The sequence below is a fragment of the Excalfactoria chinensis genome, chromosome 19, assembly GCF_039878825.1.
Source record: "Excalfactoria chinensis isolate bCotChi1 chromosome 19, bCotChi1.hap2, whole genome shotgun sequence".
Classification (NCBI taxonomy): Eukaryota; Metazoa; Chordata; class Aves; order Galliformes; family Phasianidae; genus Excalfactoria; species Excalfactoria chinensis.
Genome location: NC_092843.1, coordinates 5,096,365 through 5,118,106, shown reverse-complemented (window position 1 = coordinate 5,118,106; position 21,742 = coordinate 5,096,365). Strand labels below are relative to the sequence as shown.

General features: G+C 45.1%; 1 protein-coding gene across 2 annotated transcripts; it reads left to right on the top strand.

Annotated features, from left to right (window-relative positions):
* The first annotated feature begins 1,441 nt into the window (after nucleotides 1–1,441).
* On the top strand, nucleotides 1,442–21,642 carry SLC6A4 (solute carrier family 6 member 4). Of its 2 annotated transcripts, XM_072353296.1 has the most exons (15): nucleotides 1,442–1,633; nucleotides 6,541–6,621; nucleotides 7,132–7,748; nucleotides 7,920–8,054; nucleotides 8,767–8,986; nucleotides 9,396–9,534; nucleotides 9,925–10,059; nucleotides 11,881–11,984; nucleotides 12,642–12,769; nucleotides 13,063–13,175; nucleotides 13,936–14,067; nucleotides 14,855–14,954; nucleotides 15,277–15,377; nucleotides 17,343–17,510; nucleotides 18,177–21,642. In XM_072353296.1, the coding sequence occupies exons 3-15, from the start codon at nucleotides 7,286–7,288 to the stop codon at nucleotides 18,249–18,251; spliced, it is 2,013 nt and encodes a 670-aa protein (XP_072209397.1). In that variant the 5' UTR covers nucleotides 1,442–1,633; nucleotides 6,541–6,621; nucleotides 7,132–7,285; the 3' UTR covers nucleotides 18,252–21,642. The 2 variants fall into 2 exon arrangements, with proteins under 2 accessions (XP_072209397.1, XP_072209395.1); XM_072353294.1 differs by lacking the exon at nucleotides 6,541–6,621.
* Nucleotides 21,643–21,742: the final 100 nt, after the last annotated feature.

Sequence of the window (21,742 nt, the reverse complement as noted above, 5' to 3'; positions counted from 1 at the left end):
GGAAAAAAATAGGAACCGAACGGCCAGCATAAGTCATGAAAGGTGGTTCTGTGCTCTTAACGTGCTGTTTTCCACATTACAGCTCCGTGTAGCCTACAGAAATGGTTGAATGCTAAGAGCAGATGGAAGCAGGGCAGCTGCCCGAGGGCCGTTATCAGCGGGTTTCAGAACTGGCTCAAGGAATGTACTTGGAGTGGGAGGATGAGACACAGAAACCTCCAAGTTACGGCGCTGAGACATCAGGAAGGTACAGTTTAGGCAATAGTGGAGACCTGAGGTGCACACAGAGGTGCTGCTTCCTGTAGGAGGGAAGAAGAGCTAACGGGGGAACACGCGTTGAGGTTTCCCAGCAGTGTGAGATGGAAATCTGCACATAGCCCTCATCACAGCCCTCCTGGGGCACAGCACCGCTCCTGCACTGCCGCACTGTGCTGTGATCTTAAGAGGGGTTCGGTGGGTGAGATGTGATGGTCTTTGTGCTCAGCAGGCCAGGATGAGGATCGTGGATAACAGCAGGGGAGGACACTGATTTGCTCCGCAGCTCCCGAGTGTTTGCATTGGAAGGAGTGCAGCAGGGGAGCTGTGTGCCAACAAGACGAGCTCACTGGCACTGTTTTCACAGGGAGGTCAGTAAACGGCTAAAGCAATAATGTTAATTGACGAAGCGTTGGGAACGCACTGCCACGAGAATTAATGGGAAGTAACGACCTGTTTTGGTACAGAGCTGTTTGGAAGTGCTGCAGTACCGGAGCCATCCTTGAGATGGTGCCAGTGACACACAGCTGCTGTACAGAGGGGACCCGAAGGAGGAACGCGCTGATTCTAACCCAGTGCTTTTCTTTTTGAACAGTTTTGTGTGTTTTCCCCCCTTTGAATTGTTTGCAACAAGTCTCTGCAAACTGGCAGCCGCCTGCAGCACAGCACAGCTGCTGTAACCATCAACTCTTCTTTCCCATCCCCGCTCTGCTTCTTCTTCCCCTTTCTTTTTCACACCCAGCTGCAGCGCTGTTTCATTGACCTGCGATCCGCGGCCCTTTAGAAACAAAACATAAAGTTGAGAAGGGATGAAACGCCGGTTTGGTGGGGTGGGTTTGGTGGTGGGATGAGCGGCAGCCCCTCGGAGCACTTCCTAAAGGGTTTGTGCTCGCCGTGCTCAAACTAAACTTCTTATCTCCTCATTAAAATGATATAAACGTGTGGCAATAACAGTCCTTCCCTCCTCCTCCTGCAAGCAGCACCTCGGCCCCATGTGTGCTCCCTGCAGCTCCTGTTCCAGCTGTCACAGCACCGCTGCCCTGCTTCGAGCCGCTCCCCTCGCCCTCTGCCTCCATTGGATCGCGTTCCTTCCAGCAGCTCAAATGGAGCCACCCACCTCTAGGAGGCAAAACCGAGCTGCAGCCCTGGTGAAACATAAAGTTTATTTCACTAAAGTGACGCAAAAAATTCTTAAAGAGCTCTTTGGCAGCAGATTATCTGCAAATCAGACCATGTGAGGGGGACTGGTGTACAAAAAGCTCCCCGAGGTGCTGCGCTGCACACAGGCTGCGCGCTGGGATCTGCGGCAGATGTGGGTGAAGGCTCCTAGGGCACGGAGAGCTGCGAGGAGAGCACTGCACACCTGGGTGAAGGACAGGTAAGGGAAGGATCCGTGCTTCTGGTGTGAGATGCCTTCTGCAATCCAGGCAGGGTGTGAGGAGGTGTCTGAGCTGCCGTCCTGCAGCAGCAGGCAGGGATGGGAGCGTCGTTAACTTGGACTTCTTGCTGCCTCTTTCAACTTTGCCTCTAAAATCTGAAATACTAACAGCAGCCTAAAATACCTCATACATATATATGTAAATATATATGTATATATCACTGTTTCATCTAACTTTTAAGGTCTTGGCGTAGCTCCTAAAGCAGGATCAAAAGGAACAAGTGACAAAGCTTTGCATAAAGCAAACCAGCAAGAGGTATGGATGTGGGGTGAAGGTTTGCTTTGGCTTTTACACTGATGATGTCTTTTCTTGCTTTCCTGCAACGTGCCCCCCATCCTGTGCAGGCACTCGGGGCTGTGGGATGCCTGCAGCACTGTGCTGTGCCAGTCTGGAATCTGAGCTTTGGCCATCACATCAGTGCATTATTAAAGCAGGATTTATAGAACGTTGGCCAAAACCAAACAAAATAACAATTAGAAAAGCTATAAAAGAGAAATACAGAAAAGCAGCAGATCTGAAGCAAGAATGATCTGACTCTGTAGCAAATTATCTGACTCGATGGGGCGGATTTATTGCGAGTGATGGATCTGAGGTGTGTGCTGTGAATGTATTTGCAGTCAGTCAAGTTTACTGCTGAAAGCTGTTGGCTCGCTGGGTACGTCTGCACTGTGACACAGAAGTTGGGTGAGGAATGCAATAGAACTGCGTGCGTAACGCTTTGAGGAAGGCATGTCTTGGTGTGTTAGGGAGCCCGGGGAGATGCAGACAGTGCATTTATGGGATATGGGGTCTTTGGAGCATTGCTTTTGTGGAGTTTGGTAAGTGTGGGCTGTGAGCCGTGGGAGGTTTAATGGGGAGCTCTCTCCTGTTCTGGTGCTTCTGATGGCTGGTGGATGGACCATGGGTTTCTTGGAAAGCGGGGTGTGAGTTTGGCAAGTGCTGCGGTCCGTGCTGTAATGGAACAGGGGGAGGTGAATTTCAGGCTGTTACACAAACAAGCAAATGCTGCCTCCAAACTGGAAACTTAATAAAAGCCCCGAATTATTCCTACACGTGGAAATACACAATGTATTTAGTCCCTTTCCTGCTTCCTTGCAAGGATGAACTGCTGAGTTTTCATTAGGAACGGCATTAACAAAGTGCTCACTCTGTCCTATCCGATGCCACTGTGTTAAGTCTGCTCCACAGCTGTGTTCCTGCAGCTCTGCTGGCTGCCAGTTTGTGTCCTCAGCATCAGTGCAGCAGTTTGCAGGACAAGCATCCCATGGAGCAGGCAGCAGAGGGGCTGCAGCTCAGAGAGAGTCATTACTGAGCATCCATCTGGAAGCTGGATCCTCGCTTCCTTTAGACCATGCATGGCAACCGTAATGCTGTGCCTGCTGGCATCGAGGTGCAGACTCTAAGCATGCAGACAGTGCAGGCAGCCCTTCAGCTGAACTGCAGAGCGGGTCACTGCGCAGAGCAGCATTACAGAGCGCTGCTCTATTTCTCTGCTGGTATTTACTTAACTTTTCCTACAAGTCGATATAAATAATTTGAGGAAGAATGCAAATGGATTATCGCTCCCTCTGTGCTTATCTGTTTCCTTGCACTACTTACAGACGCTCTTGAGCCACAAAATGCATTTTCCTCCCCTCTCTGTTCCTTCAATGACATCTGGCAGCTTGGCAGCATTCACACAACTGCACAGTGTCTCTCTTCTCAACAAATTCCTCCAGGTAACTCCTCTCTTTTCTGCTGACTCCTTAACTTCAGGCTGAGACATGGACAAGAGCGTGACAAGACTCATAGTCCAAGCTGGTATTTCCCCAGTGCTATCATTTTCAAGCCTTACTTTCACATCTTACCCCATATTAAACCTTCTTGGGAATAGCTGAGGTCGATGGAGAGAACAGTGCCTTGGATCTTCCCATTTATATCCCTCTGCCTGTATGAGCTGCATCTTCTTTGCAGGGTGCAACATGCAGTCATGCAGCTAACTGTCTGATAACTGTCTGATATACTTTGTGATGGAAGTAGAGCTTAGGTCAAGTTAGCAGAAATCATCTCAGATTTGATGCTGTTTGCCAACAGAACAGATTAATGTTTTGTCTTGGGGTTCCCTGTAGTTTAACTCTTTGCAGGTGTAAGTAAGTGGACAGGAGGAGGGCAGAGGGATGGCAATAATGGGGGTTTTCCTGCTGGAATGCAGCTGTAACCCAGATGGGGGCTGTACACCACCAAGTGCTGGTTTCAGCAAGACCCAGCAAGAGTTACTTTTCTCCTTTAAAAAATACAGATTACTGGGAAATAATTCTGTATTAATGCGCTGGGAAGATTTGTTGTACTGCATGGCAGAGCATGACAGGGATTCCCACATTGCCACGAGAGGTCACTGCATGCCTCAAGAATACCCAAAGCAATGCCCAGCTCTGTGGCTCCCAGCTCTGCAAGGATCCGGACCCCAAGACAGGGGTGCTTCTCTGGGATTGCTTTGGTAGAGGCAGAGGAGTTGGCTTTGGGTATCTACTGTTGGCTTCAATCTAGCTCTGAGTGGGAGTAACTGAACATTATCATGCAATAATTGGTTTATGTGAATTGCGTTGGTGGTTTGAGCCAAGCTCCACAAAGAGCACAGCCTCGCTGCCCAGTTTAGCCCAGTGTGACTGCAGCACATATGAGTGTGTCCCAGGCAGAGCATGTTGGATATTAGGAACAATTTCTCCTCCAAAGAGAGCTGATGCAGTGGTACAGCTGATGCGGTGGTACAGCTGATGCGGTGGTACAGCTGATGCGGTGGTACAGCTGATGCAGTGGTACAGCTGATGCAGTGGTACAGCTGATGTGGTGGTACAGCTGATGCGGTGGTACAGCTGATGCAGTGGTACAGCTGCCCAGGGAGCTTCAGGGGCAGTCCCTGAAGGTGTTCAAGGCCGCATGAGGATGTGGCACTGAGGGCTGTGGTCACAGCAGGGATGGGCTGGAATTGGGGATCTGAGAGGTATTTCCAGCCTTCGTGGTTCTGTGGTTCCATGATTCTGGCTCTGTGCAGTTTTTCTGTTTATTTTTTTTCCACCTTCTGCATTAATAATGTTGGTGATAAGAAGCCAGCGGGTACTTATGTAAGAGCAACCTTTGCAACAGCTCAGATAAAAAATAGGTAATTAACTGCCATTCCTTTCATTATGCACTTCAATAGTGTATCCTACAGGTCCTGCAGCAGCAGAGAGATGGGTGAACGAGGGGCGAAAGTGGGCAAAGTCCTTGTTAGCATAATTTTCCTGCCTGTTTCCCTACTGATCCCAGCAAACTTCTCAACTCCATGAACTCTACTTTTCCCACTGCCAGCGCTCTGTGTAGCAGCGTGCGTCCTCCTGCTGTTTGTTGTCGGTTTTGTTTTTAAAGGGTAATTAAACCTTACGGTTCTATTTCCACGTGCCAGCTGTGAGAGCAGCACTGCAGAGCTCTGGATCTTGGCTCCAGAGATTTCCCATGGTAGACGGTGAGCTGGGATTTACACTCAGAAAGGAATAGCTCAAATTCCAGCAGAAGCCCCTTCGAAGTTCCCACATCTCACAATGCATAGCTGAGGTTCAAAGAACTGAAAATCCCACAGAAATGTGCCAAGGGATGCGATATTTCTTTCCTCTGGTCTGCAGAAGGAGCTTAGGGTCGGATAAGACAACAATCTTGATTGTCACAGATCCAGGAAACCAACACGATGTTCGACAAACTCGCCCCAGGATGAGCCAAAAAGTATTTATGTGCAGAATGAAGATGTTTGATGAATACAGTATGGTATGGAAAATTCAGTCTCGCAGATAATGCAGTTAAATCAACATCCTTTACTGCTTTCCCACTTATGAGTAAGAGGTATAAAGTCCAGAAGGGCTCAGGTTACCTTTCCATATTCCTGGCTTACCCTTAACATGCCATATACAATGGAGAGAAGGGTTGGCTGTGTCCTTTCCTAGGACTCTGCTGGTGCTCCCAGTGGTGGCAGGAAGGCTCCATCTCCACGGGCTCTTTTGGGACACTGGGAAGGTTTTTGGACTCCAAAGGCACTCAGGTTTCATAGTCCCGCAGGTAAAACCGATTGCTGTTCTCTCACATGTATTTTTCTGAGGTGCTCTGAAGATGTTTTGGTCTTTGTGATGATTAACTAATGATAGCAAAGTACTGCCATGGTAATAATCCAACCTTAATGATACGCTGCTTGCTGTAAGGTGATAACAACGTTATCTGGGTAAGCACAGAAAGTAAGTGTGAGCAACCCAGAGATTTCTGGAAGTTATGAAAACATCCCTGCAGAAGCTCATCCTGCTTGCTTTGCAGCTCGATAACCTTCCTTTCCTTTCTGCTTGCTCGCTTGTAAAGAGCCTTAGCAAACAGTCTCTGCATAAGACTGAAGGCTGGGAAAAGCTTGTGTTTTAATAGCCCTGGCAGTGAGCAAATCCCAGCAATGAGCAAATAATATTCCCGCCCTGCTTTGGTTTTTCCAAGAGTTGAAAGTGAAATAATGCTTATTCTTCCTCTCGGGATGTTGTGATCACATTTATTGCAGTGAAAAAATGCTTTGAAAAGGAAGAATGAGATGTGGGGGCATCACGTAGATGAAGTAATGCTTTGCAAGCTATAAAGCCAGGCTGATGCCCCGAGGCTCTCCTAGCACAAAGGATCTGCTTGCACGTTTAATTGACTGAGGATTTACTGAACAAGCACCTGAACAAACGGGCAGAAAAAAGAACATGACCCACAGAACCACAGTTGTTTTGTTGCTCTTTTTTATTCTCCAGGAACAATTCCTTCCTTCTTTTATTTATTTTTAATTTGGGGTTGTTTTGTTTCCCCTGGATTTTCCTTCTAGCCTGTAAGAAGAGAGCAGGTAAAGCCACGGCTGGGATGGAGCGCTGCCCACTGCCATTCCCGCGGCTGGAACCCAAACAGAGTGAGACATGCCTTTGTTCCTCTGGGGAGTTACGCAGCATGGGGGTCAAGCTTTGTCCTAAGCAGACCCAGATGCTGGTTCCTTCTGATTCTAACCAGCCAAACTGAAATCTCCTGTTCTTCTTGTCTTTTTCTCGTTATCAGTGTTGACAGAACTTTCCAAGCTTTCATTTAAGCCTTCCAGATCTGCTTTTAAGCATGGCAGGGATGTGGGATTTCTGATGAAGGATGATGGTGGGATGCAGTTTGCACACCTGTTGTTATTGATCTATTTGTTCAATTCTTTCTTCTCTCTTAATACCGCTTTCCTTCCTTTCTCTGCACGCAGCTTAGAATTTCGCTGGTTCATTTCTGAATGGATTATCTGCTACGTAATCCATATATCACGCAGTAATGGTTAACTGTCTCCAAAAGTATTTTAATCATAAGAGCTGCCCAAATTGTAACGTGAACGTTACCGGTATCAATAAGCTCTGTAACAGAGTGATTTGTAATGCGTTTCGTTTCTTAGATGGTGTTCGTGCCTTCAGTCTGATGGATTTAAATATGGAAGGGGAATTCTGAGAGCGTTGGGAATACGCTGGAAATAAAAGCGTGGGAAAATAAGCTGAAGGGGACTTTGTGCCGCTGCCTGTCTGCAACGGGGCAGGAGAAACCTTGGAAAAATGGAGAAGAAGGCAACGAGCAACGAGACTCAGCCGCTGACTTCCAAGAAAGGTACCTCAGACTGTAACGAGGGAGAAGACTGTAAAGAGAATGGACTGCTGATCAGGAACCCTAAATCTGCCCTACGGCTCATGGAGGATGGGAATAAAGTCCATCCTGGACAGGGTGATAAAGAGGAGGCAGCTCAGATCTCAAATGGTTATTCGGGAGTCCAGAGCTCCGTGCCTTGCAATGGGATGGGAGAGGTGGAGGATGTGCAGTGCACTGCCCCAGCAGCCACCACCACCACCACAACCACCACGTCCACCACGTGTGGAGCAGAGGGTCAGCAGCAGCTGATGGAGCTGGAAGACAGAGAGACCTGGAGTAAAAAAATTGACTTTCTGCTCTCTGTCATTGGATATGCAGTGGATCTGGGAAACGTGTGGAGATTTCCTTACATATGCTATCAAAATGGAGGAGGTCAGTGACCGGTTCTGTATGCTGTTCCTTAACATTCAGCTCCCTTCCTTACTAATGAATTAATTTAGTAGTTTATTTTAACATGATACAGCACAGGAGTAACAGGAAATGAATTGCTAGTGGAAGAGAAGTCCTATGAAGAGTTATAATCATCTGCTTTGTCTCTTGCAGGAGCATTCCTCATTCCTTACACAATTATGGCCATCTTCGGTGGTATTCCCCTCTTCTATATGGAATTAGCATTAGGACAGTACCACAGGAATGGGTGTATTTCAATCTGGAGAAAAATATGTCCTATTTTCAAAGGTAACGAGGGGAAACAAAATTAATCGAAAGTTTCTGAATAAGGTCTTCCAATAAAGATGTATTTTCTGAGCAAAGTAAGGCTAGAACAAAGTAAGTCCCGTTCTACACACAAGTTTGGCTCTACAAATGAAGTTTTCATAAGGTTTTATGTACAGCTGTAGATGTGTGTGAGCTCTCATGCGCTCTCCGATTGATTACACAGAGGCTGCTCTGAATCAAGCTTGAAATAAGGAAAAAAAAGCCAAACCAAACAAAAAACAAACGACCACCCATGTAATTGAAAAAAAAAAATAAGCACAGAATTACTGAATCCTGGGCAAAAGTGGGAACAGGAAAAAAGAGTCTCTATGGAAATAGAAATAATGTAGTAGGATCTATTCAATGCATCTGTACTCCTGCTCCCAGGGTCAGAGTTCTGGTTTCAGTGCACCAGATGGCAGTTTCTGAATTCCACATTTTAGGAGCAGTTATAAAAAAAAAATGAACAATTTCAGCCTATATTGTCTTGATTAAGAATGTTCTTCTGGAATCAGAATATGAGCATTTCTGAAGCCATAAGAAATTCCAGTGTTGTAGATACACAACAGGGTACATGTACCTACTGCAAAGCTGCCTTCGTGGTTACTGGTTGTGGGTGATGTGAATGACCAATTCCTTCCTTCTTGTGGCCTAACTTGCACTCACTTCATGTCATTATTTCCTAACCTACTAGGCATTGGCTTTGCCATCTGTGTAATAGACCTCTATGTCGCCTCCTACTACAACACCATCATGGCGTGGGTCTTCTACTACCTCGTGTCCTCCTTCACGACGGAGCTGCCATGGACCAGCTGCAATAATGCATGGAACACAGACAACTGCACCACCTACTTCAGCAAGGACAACATCAGCTGGACCCTGCACTCCATCTCTCCTGCAGAAGAATTTTATACGTAAGTGCATGTAAGTGAGGACAGTAATATCAGACAGAATGGTGGAGCACGTAGCAAGCTTTCCTTTGGAGGGGGAGTTTAGTAATGGTACTCTTACTATTCAAGTAATGAAATACCTGTGGGGGATGTAAGGTTAGGGTGTGGGGGAGGGTACTCTCTGTTTTAGACTGCAGGTTCCCTATTGTCTGGCCATTATCAACTGTCAGTATTTACCATTTATCATCACTGGTGTACTGTTAGTATCAGGCTTGTAAGTAATAAACATCCAAGATAGTATGACTCTGAAGTCTAATTACTGAGGCTTCAGGACTACTTGTAATGCTCGGACCGCAGTAAGGGACTGCTCAAAGCATATTGAACATATTTGTTACAAAAATATCTACACTTGTGTTTTTCTTTCCTCTTTCAGCCGCCAAGTTCTACAGGTGCATAGGTCCAATGGGCTGGATGACCTGGGAGGCATTAGCTGGCAATTGACCCTCTGTTTATTGTTAATCTTCATCATTGTATACTTCAGCATCTGGAAAGGGGTCAAAACATCCGGCAAGGTGAATGCAAAAGCAAGACAAATCACTTGGTACAGTATAGCCAAGCACAAGTTCTGAAGGAGCCAATTAACACGACAGTTATCCCAGACTGTCTTCAGGGCAGGGATTGTAGCCTCACCTATTTGGGAAACCCCTGCTGCAGTGACTGCTACTGTTATCCAAGTAATACATAACAGTAAGTTATGCCATGGTTCTGTGCACAAGAACAACCCCACGCAGAGAAAGCATGGATAATATTTATGTGCGATCTGCCCCTTTACAGAACTTTTGAGAAGTTCATATGAAGATGTTATAAATGCTAAGAGTTATCATTTGAAAGTTATCATCAGTTCTTCTCATCTCTTAATTTCCTACCCGTGGCAAACGCTGTCTCAATGTTCTCCCTTGCAGGTGGTGTGGGTGACGGCCACGTTCCCCTACATCATCCTTTTTATCCTGCTAGTGAGAGGGGCAACTCTGCCCGGTGCCTGGAGAGGGGTCCTCTACTACCTGAAACCTGAATGGCAGAAGCTCCTGGCCACTGAGGTAAGAGCATTACAAAATAGCTGGGACTCACCTGTAGCCCTTCAGCTTCTGTACCACATGTATAAACGCCGGTGTGTACTTTCAACATAGAGTATGACTACACAGATGTCTTGGCATGGACTTAGAAGCCTGTCGTCATGCTCTTGTTTAAAGTCGCCCTATTCTTTCCATAACTATATAGATATTTTTTTAAAGATTAGATGGGGTTCCTGGTTCTGTTCTGCTGTTTAAGTTCGTTGTGAATTTAGCTTGAACTAACAGTGAAATAGTGAACAGTGCTGTGGTAGAAGCTACAATGATTGCTGCTACACTTCAACACAGTCCTCAGCCTATTGCTGTCACAATGAATAAATGACATTAACTAAACTTTACTATCTGGATTAGCTGCAGTTGTTTTGATGGTGAGGGGATCATTACATGCTCAGGCGGACTTTCCCACACCCAGTGGTGTCTATAGTTACCAGAGCTGAAATTTAAAGTCTCCATCCTGTGACTCACTCAGGCAGATAAGCCCAGGGAGGGTCTCCTTAGATGCCAACTAAAGCATGACTTGGTGATGAGTGGACATGGGCAAGTGCACTGGAACAGCAATGGATCAGTTGGGTCTGCACACCCCACCGGGGTTTGAATAGAAAGGAGGGATGAGGACAAGACTGAGCTAATAAAACAAACCAGCCAACCCGTTCCACTATCTGATTCAGCTCTGAACTCTGTGGATGACAAGTAGTCCATCAGGCTGGAAGCTGCACTGAGGTCCCTGTGTAAGAAAGCCTCTAGTGGGGAGAGTGATGGAAAAAACCCCAAAACAATAAATACTACCAATACAAAGATTAAAAATTCTAATGTTTGCAAGTCTGCTGCTCCCCAGCTGATAGGGAGAGATTTGAATGAAGAGGAAATGAAAAGACACCAGTCTCTGATAAAGCAGCATCTTCAATAAGGGACCACATCTTCTGAAAAAGCAATAAAGGGCATTGATATTGTATTGGATGTATCTGAAGTGAGGACAGCAGATCACAATCTGTGTGTGCTGGACGATGACAGAGTTCTGTCTGGGGCTGATACAGGATGGCCTCACACGATGGCAGAGAGTATTAGAAATGAGTGGTAATGAACTCCAGGTTTCAATCAAAAGAGGATAAACAAATGAGGACTTTCACCTTCAGAAAAGAGCTGATATTAGCACTTCAGGAACATCGCTCATTAAGGCTGCAGTCACTCTTCAAGTACAACAAGCTTTTCATAGTAAGATCATCACGCTTGCATCTATCATGGCTACAACAAAGCTGTATGGAGTCCCTTGAACTACAGCTGCATCCACACTGCAACCTGTGTGCCTAGGAAGAATCTCAGCCCGGAGGACACACAGACCAACACAGCACACAGAGAAAGATGGGCCAAGCCCACCACCAAACCATGGGTAGAGCTCTCCATACGCTGCAGAAGCATTGGTAACCCAATTACAGGCAAATCATCTGCGCTGCTGGCAGAAGTGGGTACTTCCAACATGTAAAGAAATACAACAGCTTTTTATCCATGGTAAATTCTTCTGATATAAATCCTAATTGCATCACCAACGAAAACCAGAACAGCAAAGACAGCCGAACTGTAGTAGATATTAACACCTCTCCCAAATCTCAAGAAAAAGAACTCATATTCCAACATGCTTTCATGTCAAAACGTTTGTTAGAGCAGGACTAGAACATAAGCACGCTAATGACGCTCACCTTCGTATGGCCAAGTGATATTCTGAATCTGCCAAACTCATCCCATCGGTCTCATTATCTTTTTTTCTTTCTTCACCTTTATCATTTTTTTCAGGTCTGGGTGGATGCAGCAGCGCAGATTTTTTTCTCCCTCGGCCCAGGCTTTGGGGTCCTGTTGGCTTATGCCAGCTACAACAAATTCCATAACAACTGCTACCAGTGAGTTCTACCTCATTTTATATCTTATGTTCAGCTTTACACGGGTGCTGGTTTCTATGAAAAGGAAGCAATGCTGGTGAATTGTCAGACCTTTATATATACAAACCAGACAGCAGCGCAGCACAACAAAGGGACAGCAGGCCCAAGCAGTTTTCCTGTTGTCCCTACCCTAAAGAGAAGTAATCTGCACCAATGGAGGCCAAGATGTAAAACTTGCCACAACAGAATGGCTCCCTGACAGTCAGATGAGAGCTGCTGAATCTCAGTCTCAGGGTGTAACTTCAGAGCCCTGAGCTGAAAGGCAATTTGTAATCGTTTCCTTAAAAAACAAAAACACTGTTCATATACAGTTAAAGAATTCCTTCGGTCTTTAATATTCCTGCAGTCCTTCCTGTCATTTTAGAAGCCTGGTAGTTCTGCAGCAGTTAATCCTGCACCGGACTGATGATAGTTTCAAGTTCTTCCTTAAGAAAAACAACCAGCAGTTGCTTTGTAGATGTTTGTTTTCCCAATCCCACTCCTTGCTCCTTCATTCCCTGCTCCTTCATTCCCCAACCTGCTGCACCAGTGCAGCTCAAGCAGTGCCCCCTCCCGGCAGAGCGCTGCCCTCCCCAGCAGATGCCATTTCCCTGTTGTGAGTGAGGTGTTCTGTTGCAGAGATGCCCTGGTTACCAGCACTGTGAACTGCCTGACCAGCTTCGTGTCCGGGTTTGTCATTTTCACTGTGCTGGGGTACATGGCCGAGATGAGGAACGAAGACGTGTCGGAGGTTGCCAAAGACATGGGTAGGCTTAACTTTTTGACTTCTAAGAGGGTGTACTTGTGTATTCTACATTGAGAGACCTAACAGCTTGAATGAGTGGGTAAGATTATGCCAAATATAAGCATTGTTATCAATACACAGTGCAGCTAAAATACTATTCCATATTGCCAGCATATGGAAGTTGTGCATGCAGCTGCATAGCACTGTCCTAACTGCACACTGGGGCACAGTCAGGGAGAAGCCTCCTGCAGGAAACGACCTCTCCTCCCCACAGCAGCACTAACAGGTCTCTCTGCTTCTCCACTCTACCACCAGGACCCAGTTTGCTCTTCATCACCTACGCCGAAGCCATTGCCAACATGCCTGCCTCAACTTTCTTTGCCATCATATTTTTCTTGATGTTACTCACGCTGGGATTAGACAGCACGGTGAGTAGGCAGTACTTGAGAGAGATGGGTGGATGATGTTTGGTGTATTCCTTATCCCAGCCAGCAGCAGGAGGAGCAGAATTACAAACACGGGGCTGTCACCAAAGGGTTTAATGCAGGACTGGCATCTCCGAGTGCCTTCTGTAAGGTAGGAACTCTTACTGCAGTTTCAATGATGGAGAAACGGAGGCTTAAATAAGATTGAATGATCTGTCAAAGTTGTGCTGTGATAAATAGTAGCAGACTTGGGAATGCAGCCGAAGCACATGATTCATGAACTCCTGGCTGTGCGCAGCCTTATGGGCTCCCCGTCCTGTCCTCATACAGTTACAAATCAGTGAATACATTCCCATTTGATATTCTTTCACACTGATTTCATTTAAATGATGGGAATTGGAGAAAGCTTCATTCACAGCACTGCAAAGCAGCTCAAGAATTGCCACACGGGTCTGTTTTACCAAGTGAGAATCAGCTCCTTCTAGGAAGGCTTGACACAGTGATTGCACGACGTTAGCTCTACTGAGCCACTTCATACCTAACAGCAGCTTATTACTTGTAATAGAGCGCTTCCTCTGGATAATAGGCGCTTCCTATTGAAAGGGGAAGGCAAAATTGCTGCTTAAAGAGCTAAAAAATTCTGAAGAAAGCCTGAGCTGAGCCAGCTCTACAGGAAGAGTAACGCACGGCGTTTCAATGGCTACAGTTCCTCTTCCAGATAAAACTGCCCTCTGATCTCCACTAATTTTTCCATGCTTTTCAGTTTGCAGGACTGGAGGGAGTGATTACCGGAGTGCTGGATGAATTCCCACACGTCTGGAGCAAGCGCAGGGAGTTCTTTGTCCTCGGTCTGATCATCGTTTGCTTTTTGGGGTCATTAGCAACCCTGACTTTTGTAAGTATTTCACCCCATCCTCAGCTCCCCTCGGTGGCAGTTTCCTGCAGATGACATCTTGGAGAGGGTCGTATTTTTGTTTTCAAAGAGAATCAAGAAGTCAGATTGAATCTCTACATGCAAACAGCATCTCTCACTAAGAAATGTGCTGCAAAACGATCGTATTGCAATTCAGCATAACTCCGCTGCAAATCCTAACTGGCACAGCCAGCTGCTAAGTCAGCAGGCAGGGGTGTTCTGATGCAGTGCGTGTGCTTTGCTGCTCACTCTCCCAACCTCCATGTTTAAGAATAACAAATCATCACGTTCATTTTCCCAATGTTAGAAATATGAGAGCATTTACTGTAGAAGTAGGTGTAGTTCTTCTCTGAGACACAAACTCTTCCTCCTTAAGCTGGTTCTAGGCATTCCCACGTGGTAAGAAAGCAAAGTAACACCCTGTTTGTTTCCTGTTTGGGAAGCTATGAGTCAAGTTGGAGGAAGGTGACATGGAAGGTAAGCAAAAAGTCACCCTGTCACGCTGCACCAGATCCCACTTACTCATCAAAATCCAGCAAGAACAGCCATGAGATTGAGTCTTAGCTTTTCTGCATGGCAGCCCCACTGCTGGACTACATCCACGCACAGCAAAAGCAGCACAGCCAAGGATTGCACAGGTCACAGTGCAGCAGAACTCGCACATCTGTGAACGTTCTGCTTCAGATGAAGGCAGTAATAATAAAACCCAGCATCCCAGGGCTTCCATCCCTTGATCTCCGGGTCACTGACAGCACCGTGTCCTTTGCAGGGAGGAGCGTACGTGGTGAAGCTGTTTGAGGAATATGCCACGGGCCCAGCTGTGCTCACAGTGGTGTTCCTGGAAGCGGTGGCAGTGGCCTGGTTCTATGGTACGTGCGTTGCTGCTGGGCCCCACGGAGCCACAGTTCCTCTGGTTCCGCACACATCATCACTGATGCCTCAGGAAAACGTTCGCTTTTCTTTCTTTCTCCCCCCCAACTTCCTGCTAACCAAGCTATTAATGGCTCTGAAAGAAGCAGGCTGACATCTGAAAGTAACGAGGTCAATTCAGAACAATTAAGGGCTCTGTGTAAAGTCTCAGAGGAACAAACAGCACCTCAGGCTGGGCCCTGTGCCACCTTGCTGTGCACACATCTCTATGTAAGGGACCCCTTCCTGCTGTCACCTCTCTCCTCCCATTTGTCCCCACAGGCATCACCCAGTTTTGCAACGATGTGAAAGAAATGCTGGGCTTCACCCCAGGCTGGTACTGGCGAGTGTGCTGGGTGGCAATCAGTCCCATCTTCCTGCTGGTGAGTTCTCTTCATATCCTTTATTTTCTTTATTCCCCCAGTACAACAAGATTACCATTGAACAATGCGGGTCCTTAAACCTCTAAAAGCTTAATTACAGAATTCTCTTAGGAAACTCTTTAGTAACAATTCTTGTTAAAACAAAAATTCTTCATTAGGGAAAAAATCCACCACAGTGCTGCAAGGTCTGGTTACTAAATCACAATGTTAAGGGTTTTGGTAGACCAGCTAGATAAACAAGGCTGGGTTTGGAATAACTCCTTCTCCCCCTCATGGACAAAGATTACTTTGTTTTGTTGTTTTATGTCTGTGGCAAAATAAAAGATGGTGATGAAACAGTGCCTGGGAGGAAACCCAAGACAAGTAAACACAGGGACCCGCTAACTGCTGACTGACAACCTCAGAGCAGCCCGTGTAGTGTTTGCAGCAGTTAATTGCAACCTTCATAAATCTATAATTGGAGATTGGAAATCCTGTCCCAGTGTTTGACTTGGCAGTACTACTGATAACGTTTTAACATCAAGTGTTCATTTCCTGATCCCAAATGAGTTCGTGCTATCATTGATAGCTACTGGGAGCCGAGCAGGTCAAGATGGAGTTAATGAGAACTCACTTGCAGAGTGAATTCTAAACTCTGCTGTAACGATCAAAGCATCTCTAACAGATTTTGATTTCGTTACCCATAGAAAAAGAAGGACAAAAAGGTTATAAATACAAACATTGAGCCAGAAATGATTTTTTAACTACTGTCCTCTTAGTGATCCCGAACCAGTAAAATAAAGCAGGCAGCTCCAGTGCTGTGGTTACTGGGCAGTTATTTGTGTTCTCTGCAGAAGCTAAACTAAACTAAGGAAAGCCCAGAAGGTTCTGTGCTATTTTGCCATGGAAATTTCAGTGGTACTCCTGCTCTTCTGATGCTAATCTGGGAAAGAAACCCACAATTCAGAGATCCTTCCAAGGGCAGTCATCAACTTTACTCACGTAGCATTCAGCTGCAAAGCATCTGTTGTTTCACAAGAAATCTCCCAGTCATGAAGGGAAAGCGGAATAGAGAAAATGAATCAAATTCTGAGTAAGACTTAATTAAATGGTGTTTTCCTCCTGGGAGTACATGGGATGGGGAAGACTTAATGGCAGCACTGAAAAGTAGGCATGCTTTGCACAAACCCTGCAGCACTGCAACCTCACTGAAGAAAAGCAACCCTGGAGTTACACAGAAGTACTTTATTCCATGAATATTCCATAGGGACCCGGACCCTGAGGGAAGTTTCTCTCTGACTAAAAGGACACAAATACAACCAGCATAGCAGGCACACCATAGAATGTATGGGAGATGGAATGTTTGTCTAACCTTGAAAACCCACTCGTTTATTTTGATTCCACATAAAAATAAAACCCACACTTGGATTATAGAGCAAGGAGATGCTCACAGCAGATATGAATGCTTGGTAAACTGTAGTGAAGCATTTCTCCATGCATCATTCTGAAACAGTCAGAGGTAGGGGAGAAAGCAAACAACGGGAACAAATTGGGGATCATTAAGATGCATCCTAAAGAAAAACAATCCTTCCTCTTCCCACATAATTGCTTAATTGCTACACCACAGATTACTTCTCCCCCTACTCGTTTCATAGTGCACAACTGCAATAATGGTAGAATTCAAATGAATGAGAAAATACAATGCTAGAACTGAATGCTCAGCTTTCAGTTACTGCTTGGGTTATACCCTCGACTTCCTGAGCAGTTCTACATTTCTTTAAGTCTGGATATCAAGAAGCTTTTAGTTGAATCCATATTAATGTCAGCTGAGATTTTTGCAGGAGCAAAGCACATTTAATCCTTCTCGAGACCAATGATGCTTTTTGCTGGTTTTTTAAGTTTAGTTCCATGCTGGCACAGAAAGTTCCCCAAAGGAACAGTGTGTGCTATCAAAACATGTTGAAACTTCTCTTGTTTCCTTTCCAGTTTGTCACTTGCAGCTTTCTGTCCAACCCTCCCGAGCTACGGCTTTTTGATTACAACTATCCCTACTGGACCACAGTAGTGGGCTACTGCATAGGAACCTCTTCCATCATCTGTATCCCAATCTACATGGCTTATCGGTTGATCATCACTCCTGGAACGTTTAAGGAGGTGATTTCTATAAGTATTGTGTTGTTTTTACTAAGGTTTGATGCCTTGGCTATTTGTTTCTAGCTTGCTGACAGCTAATGGTCTTTTGCCTATTTGGAGTGATTTACAAATCTCCCAGGTCCCGCTGAGGGGGCTGAGATACATTCATGTCCAGTTACCGAATCAAGTGTTTCTTTTTATGCTCCACTGAACTGGAAGCTTTCCTTAGAAATCACACATGTGAGCCAGCGACAGATCAGGTCCCTCGGGTGTGCTTACAAGAACGAGTTTCTTTCTCTGTCCCACACTTAATAAGGGTTCTCTGCCATAAATCCACAGCAGCCTGTGATGCCATTTTTGGGATTTCTTGTAAATACATTCTCTGAGAGAACGTGCTCAACAAACTCAGAGTGACCGAGTGAAGTCCTAAAGCATTACCGTGTATTCAGCTGGATTCAGATTGTATCTACCACAAAGAACTAATAAATTACAGCGTGCACTTCCATAGCACCACTGTGCAAAGACAGCACAACCCTGCAACGTTTTTGCCCTGTGGCTGTAAGTAGCAGTAAGAAGCGTTAACTCAAACCAGTCGTGTTTTTATTGCAGCCATTTGGAAAGGGCTTTGAAATGTTATTTATTACCTATAAACGGAACCAACTTCTAATAGCGATCTCTTTCCAACAGCGTATCCTGAAAAGCATTACTCCAGAAACAGCCACCGAAATTCCTTTTGGAGACATCCGCATGAACGCAGTGTAAGCTAACCTGGTTTCTGGGGAGAGAGGGGAAGCACAGAAGCAAACTTTCCACCCAAGGAATTACGTTTCCAGCTGAGATAACAACAGGATGAGTTTTCTGTGGAGGTTCTGACACTGACAACGGACATTTGGAAACATGCTGCCTCCAGCACATCTACCCAAGCAATTCAATGAAACCTGCCGTGCAGTTCTAACCGGACTGACCTGAGAACCAACTCATTCTGGAAACACGAGGATGTCTGTGTGTGTGTAAGGACACCAACACTCCATGCGTGGGCACTGGGGCTGTTGCAGAAGCCTCTCTAGGATGAGCAGCAGCAGCAGTAGGATTAGGTTTAGAATCTCAAGTCTGTGGGCAGTTCTCCTGTATCTTCCTCCATGTGATCGTTCGTACTGGGCAATGTTGTATTCGCTTCTAAAGTTCTAATTGCTTCAACTACTACATTGAAAAAATACAAAAGTATTTCCAATAGCCATATATTATCCAATAACACAGGGTTTTATAAACTAATTAGTAAGTTCTCCAGCTCCTGGGTTTGTAGTGGAGTCGTCAGAGGAAGCAACCTCCAGCAGCAGCGTACACAGCTCTGCACAGATCAACATGCACACTTGGTAACATTATCCTCCTCATTTCAGCCATAGATCACGTTTCTATTGTTTCTTGTTGTTGTAATGTGGGTTTCACAAGTCAAGCAACAAAAAGGTCTCGTGGATCACCTGGCAAGCTCTGAAGCTGCTAGCACAGCTAAGCTACGTATTCACAATATCCTTGTACTCCCAGACCATGCGTTTACACCCAAGGAAGCTACATGACAACAATGAATTACTTTGAGTTCAGATGTCAGAAAGGGGACTCTCACAGATCTGCTTCTCTCCTGTTTATTTATTAAATTTCAGTTCCACAGCTAAGATTGGCTGCAGCCCTGTGGCTTTCTCTGCTGTTTCCTAGTACAGACCTCAAGTTTAGACCAAGCCTTTTGGCTGGCTGACAGAAGCATGTTTACGCAAACCTACCACCAAGATTTACTGGCTCCTACTCTTATGTGCATACATTTGGTTTTCACCCTGAAGAATAACAGCAGAGTTGCCTGTTGTTTTTTTTTTAACAAGCAGTTGAATTCATCAGGAGAGATTCTGATCAGAACTGATTATATTCAGGTTTGAAGCGCTGATGAGATACAAACTTCCATGTAAGTACTAAGCTTGTCATATTATATCTGTACATCTGCCTCCAATGGGAGCTGCCCTGTAGACAGGTCGTCACTGCCAAATCAGTTGGAGGACAACAGTTTTGCTGTAGTTACATGGGAATTTAGATAACGCGTGTAGTCATCATTCATGTAACAACATTGCATTTTCACTCTACCACGTAGTTATAGAAGTCTAAGTAGAATGAAGTAGAGCATAACTGCCTCCTTTGCATTTCATGGTTTACTTAGGAAACTTACTGCTACAAGCAAGGACATGATACATGCACACATAGCAGCAGGCACTGAGAAACCCACTGAAGAGTTTAGATCAGTACAGAGCACATAAGAAGAAAGCAGGGGAGGTGATTCTACGATCGCCTTCTGAAAGCACTCACCTCACTTCCACCACTGCTACTGACCTGAGTTCTCCCACCTTTAGCTCCCAATCCCAACTTCCAACAAGGAAATAACCCGGAGGGACAAGGACTGTTCTGTGCGAATCACAAACAAAGGCCTCCTACACTATTATTTAGAAGGGAGTTTGTTCTTGCGCTGCCACCAGAAAAACATAATAAATTTGTCTTACTGGATGCTTACTCATACAGAGCAGTTTTGCAATTTAGCCCCTCCGGGATATCTGAGAACTACTTCCAGAACCTTCATGGTGAGCAAAAGTTGAACCAGATACGCAGTAAGATTTCAAACTGCCAATCGGAGAGAATTACTGCTTGTTTTTAATGAAGTTTTCTGCTATTCATTGAAAAAAACAAACATACACACATGAAATATCAAGGTAAAATGAGCCGGGGCTGCATTCAGTATCAAGTGTGGGAAATAAAGGAGGCAACACCACACACCTCCATTCTTCAGAGCAGTGCCCAACTATTGCTAGGTACCTTTCTCCCTCCATGCTGTTTTAAAGAGATATATCCCGCTAACTGATTTCTTCCCAGAGTTGATGCTGTTCCCTACTAGGCTCATTAAAAAACTCAGCTTACAGTTCCAAGTCTCTTCAAACAGACCTTCCATGGCCTTTTATTCCGAACAGTGATAGTATAGCAGAATTAGTTGAATTAAATATCAGCATAGTCTGCATCAAAGCCAAAGTTTCTTCTTGAGCCTTTGCAAACAAACTGAAGCTGGGACCTAATGGAATAATTTGCAGAGTAATAACTGCTAAAATCACTGCTTCTTAGCATGCAATACTTCCAGCATGGTCTTCCTTAGTAACAGCATCTTAAATAGCAAAAGAGGCATCTGTAGCTTGTATTAAGACACTACCTACAGTGCCACACGCATTGCCTTGCTGGGAGGTGGTAGCACGGAATTCTGATGAGCTGCCCAAGAAATGCCATGTTTTCCTAACAGACTAAGCTGGCCAAGAAGCCCCACGTTTTTCCCTCTGTTTGAATTTCTCAGCTGAAAAAAATCCAGATAAACACACCCTGACTCCAGATGTGCCGCGAGAGATTTAAGTTTCTGAAATCACTAGAAGATGGAAACACAAAGCAATGCTGCAGAACAAAAAGCATTGTCACAAATAGGCAGCTCTGGAGATCAATAGCAGCGTTACGTCTCCATTCTCTTTTTCACCAGGACAATCCAGTGCAGGGTCTGTATAGGAACAGAGGGTAAGGAAAGCCTCAGGTAAACCAACAAGTTCTCTTTTCCTGTCCAACACAAAGATAAAAACCATCTGTGTTTTCATTCCAATTAAGCTGAATTAGCAAGGTGATTCGGTTCCTATTAGTTTTTAGGTGGCATACTGGTTTCAGCTTTTCTAGACCTCCTTTATAAGTTCATTTCATGTTACCTCTGATCATTGTTTGTGTCTGAAATACAGTTACTTAGATACCAAGTGGGCTGCACTGCAATTCCAAGTGTTAGAGGCAAAGAAATCCCTTCTCAACTCACATCCCACTTATCTGCCATACCAGAACACCCCACACTCTATAATGAACACTGAAAAAGGAGTTAATGAAACCGCTACATTAGGAACATGTTCCTTTCAAGCAGGAATTCAACTGGAGTTTTAGCTGTACAGAATTAGGCATTCCCTCCACCTTGTACATGGATGCACCTGTATTAATTTATGCAGCTGTTTAGTTACAAGTGTTGCAAGCTGATTGTAAGTTATCAGTATGTGCCTTGTACTGTAAACTGTTATTGTAATAAATTTAATAACCATAATCCATCCAGAGATGTCTCCTGTGCCTCTCTCATGAGAAGATTCAAGCTGGCCTATAACAGACCCTTTTTTGTTAGAGCAAAGATAAAAATTCCCAGACAAATCAGTCCAGTT

Coding starts and splice junctions, on each gene's coding strand:
- SLC6A4 (XM_072353294.1), top strand. CDS start 7,286: ATGGAGAAGAAGGCAACGAGCAACGAGACTCAGCCGCTGACTTCCAAG. Junction 8,055..8,766: donor AATATGTCCTATTTTCAAAG/GTAACGAGGGGA, acceptor CTAACCTACTAG/GCATTGGCTTTGCCATCTGT. Junction 15,378..17,342: donor TCAGTCCCATCTTCCTGCTG/GTGAGTTCTCTT, acceptor TTTCCTTTCCAG/TTTGTCACTTGCAGCTTTCT.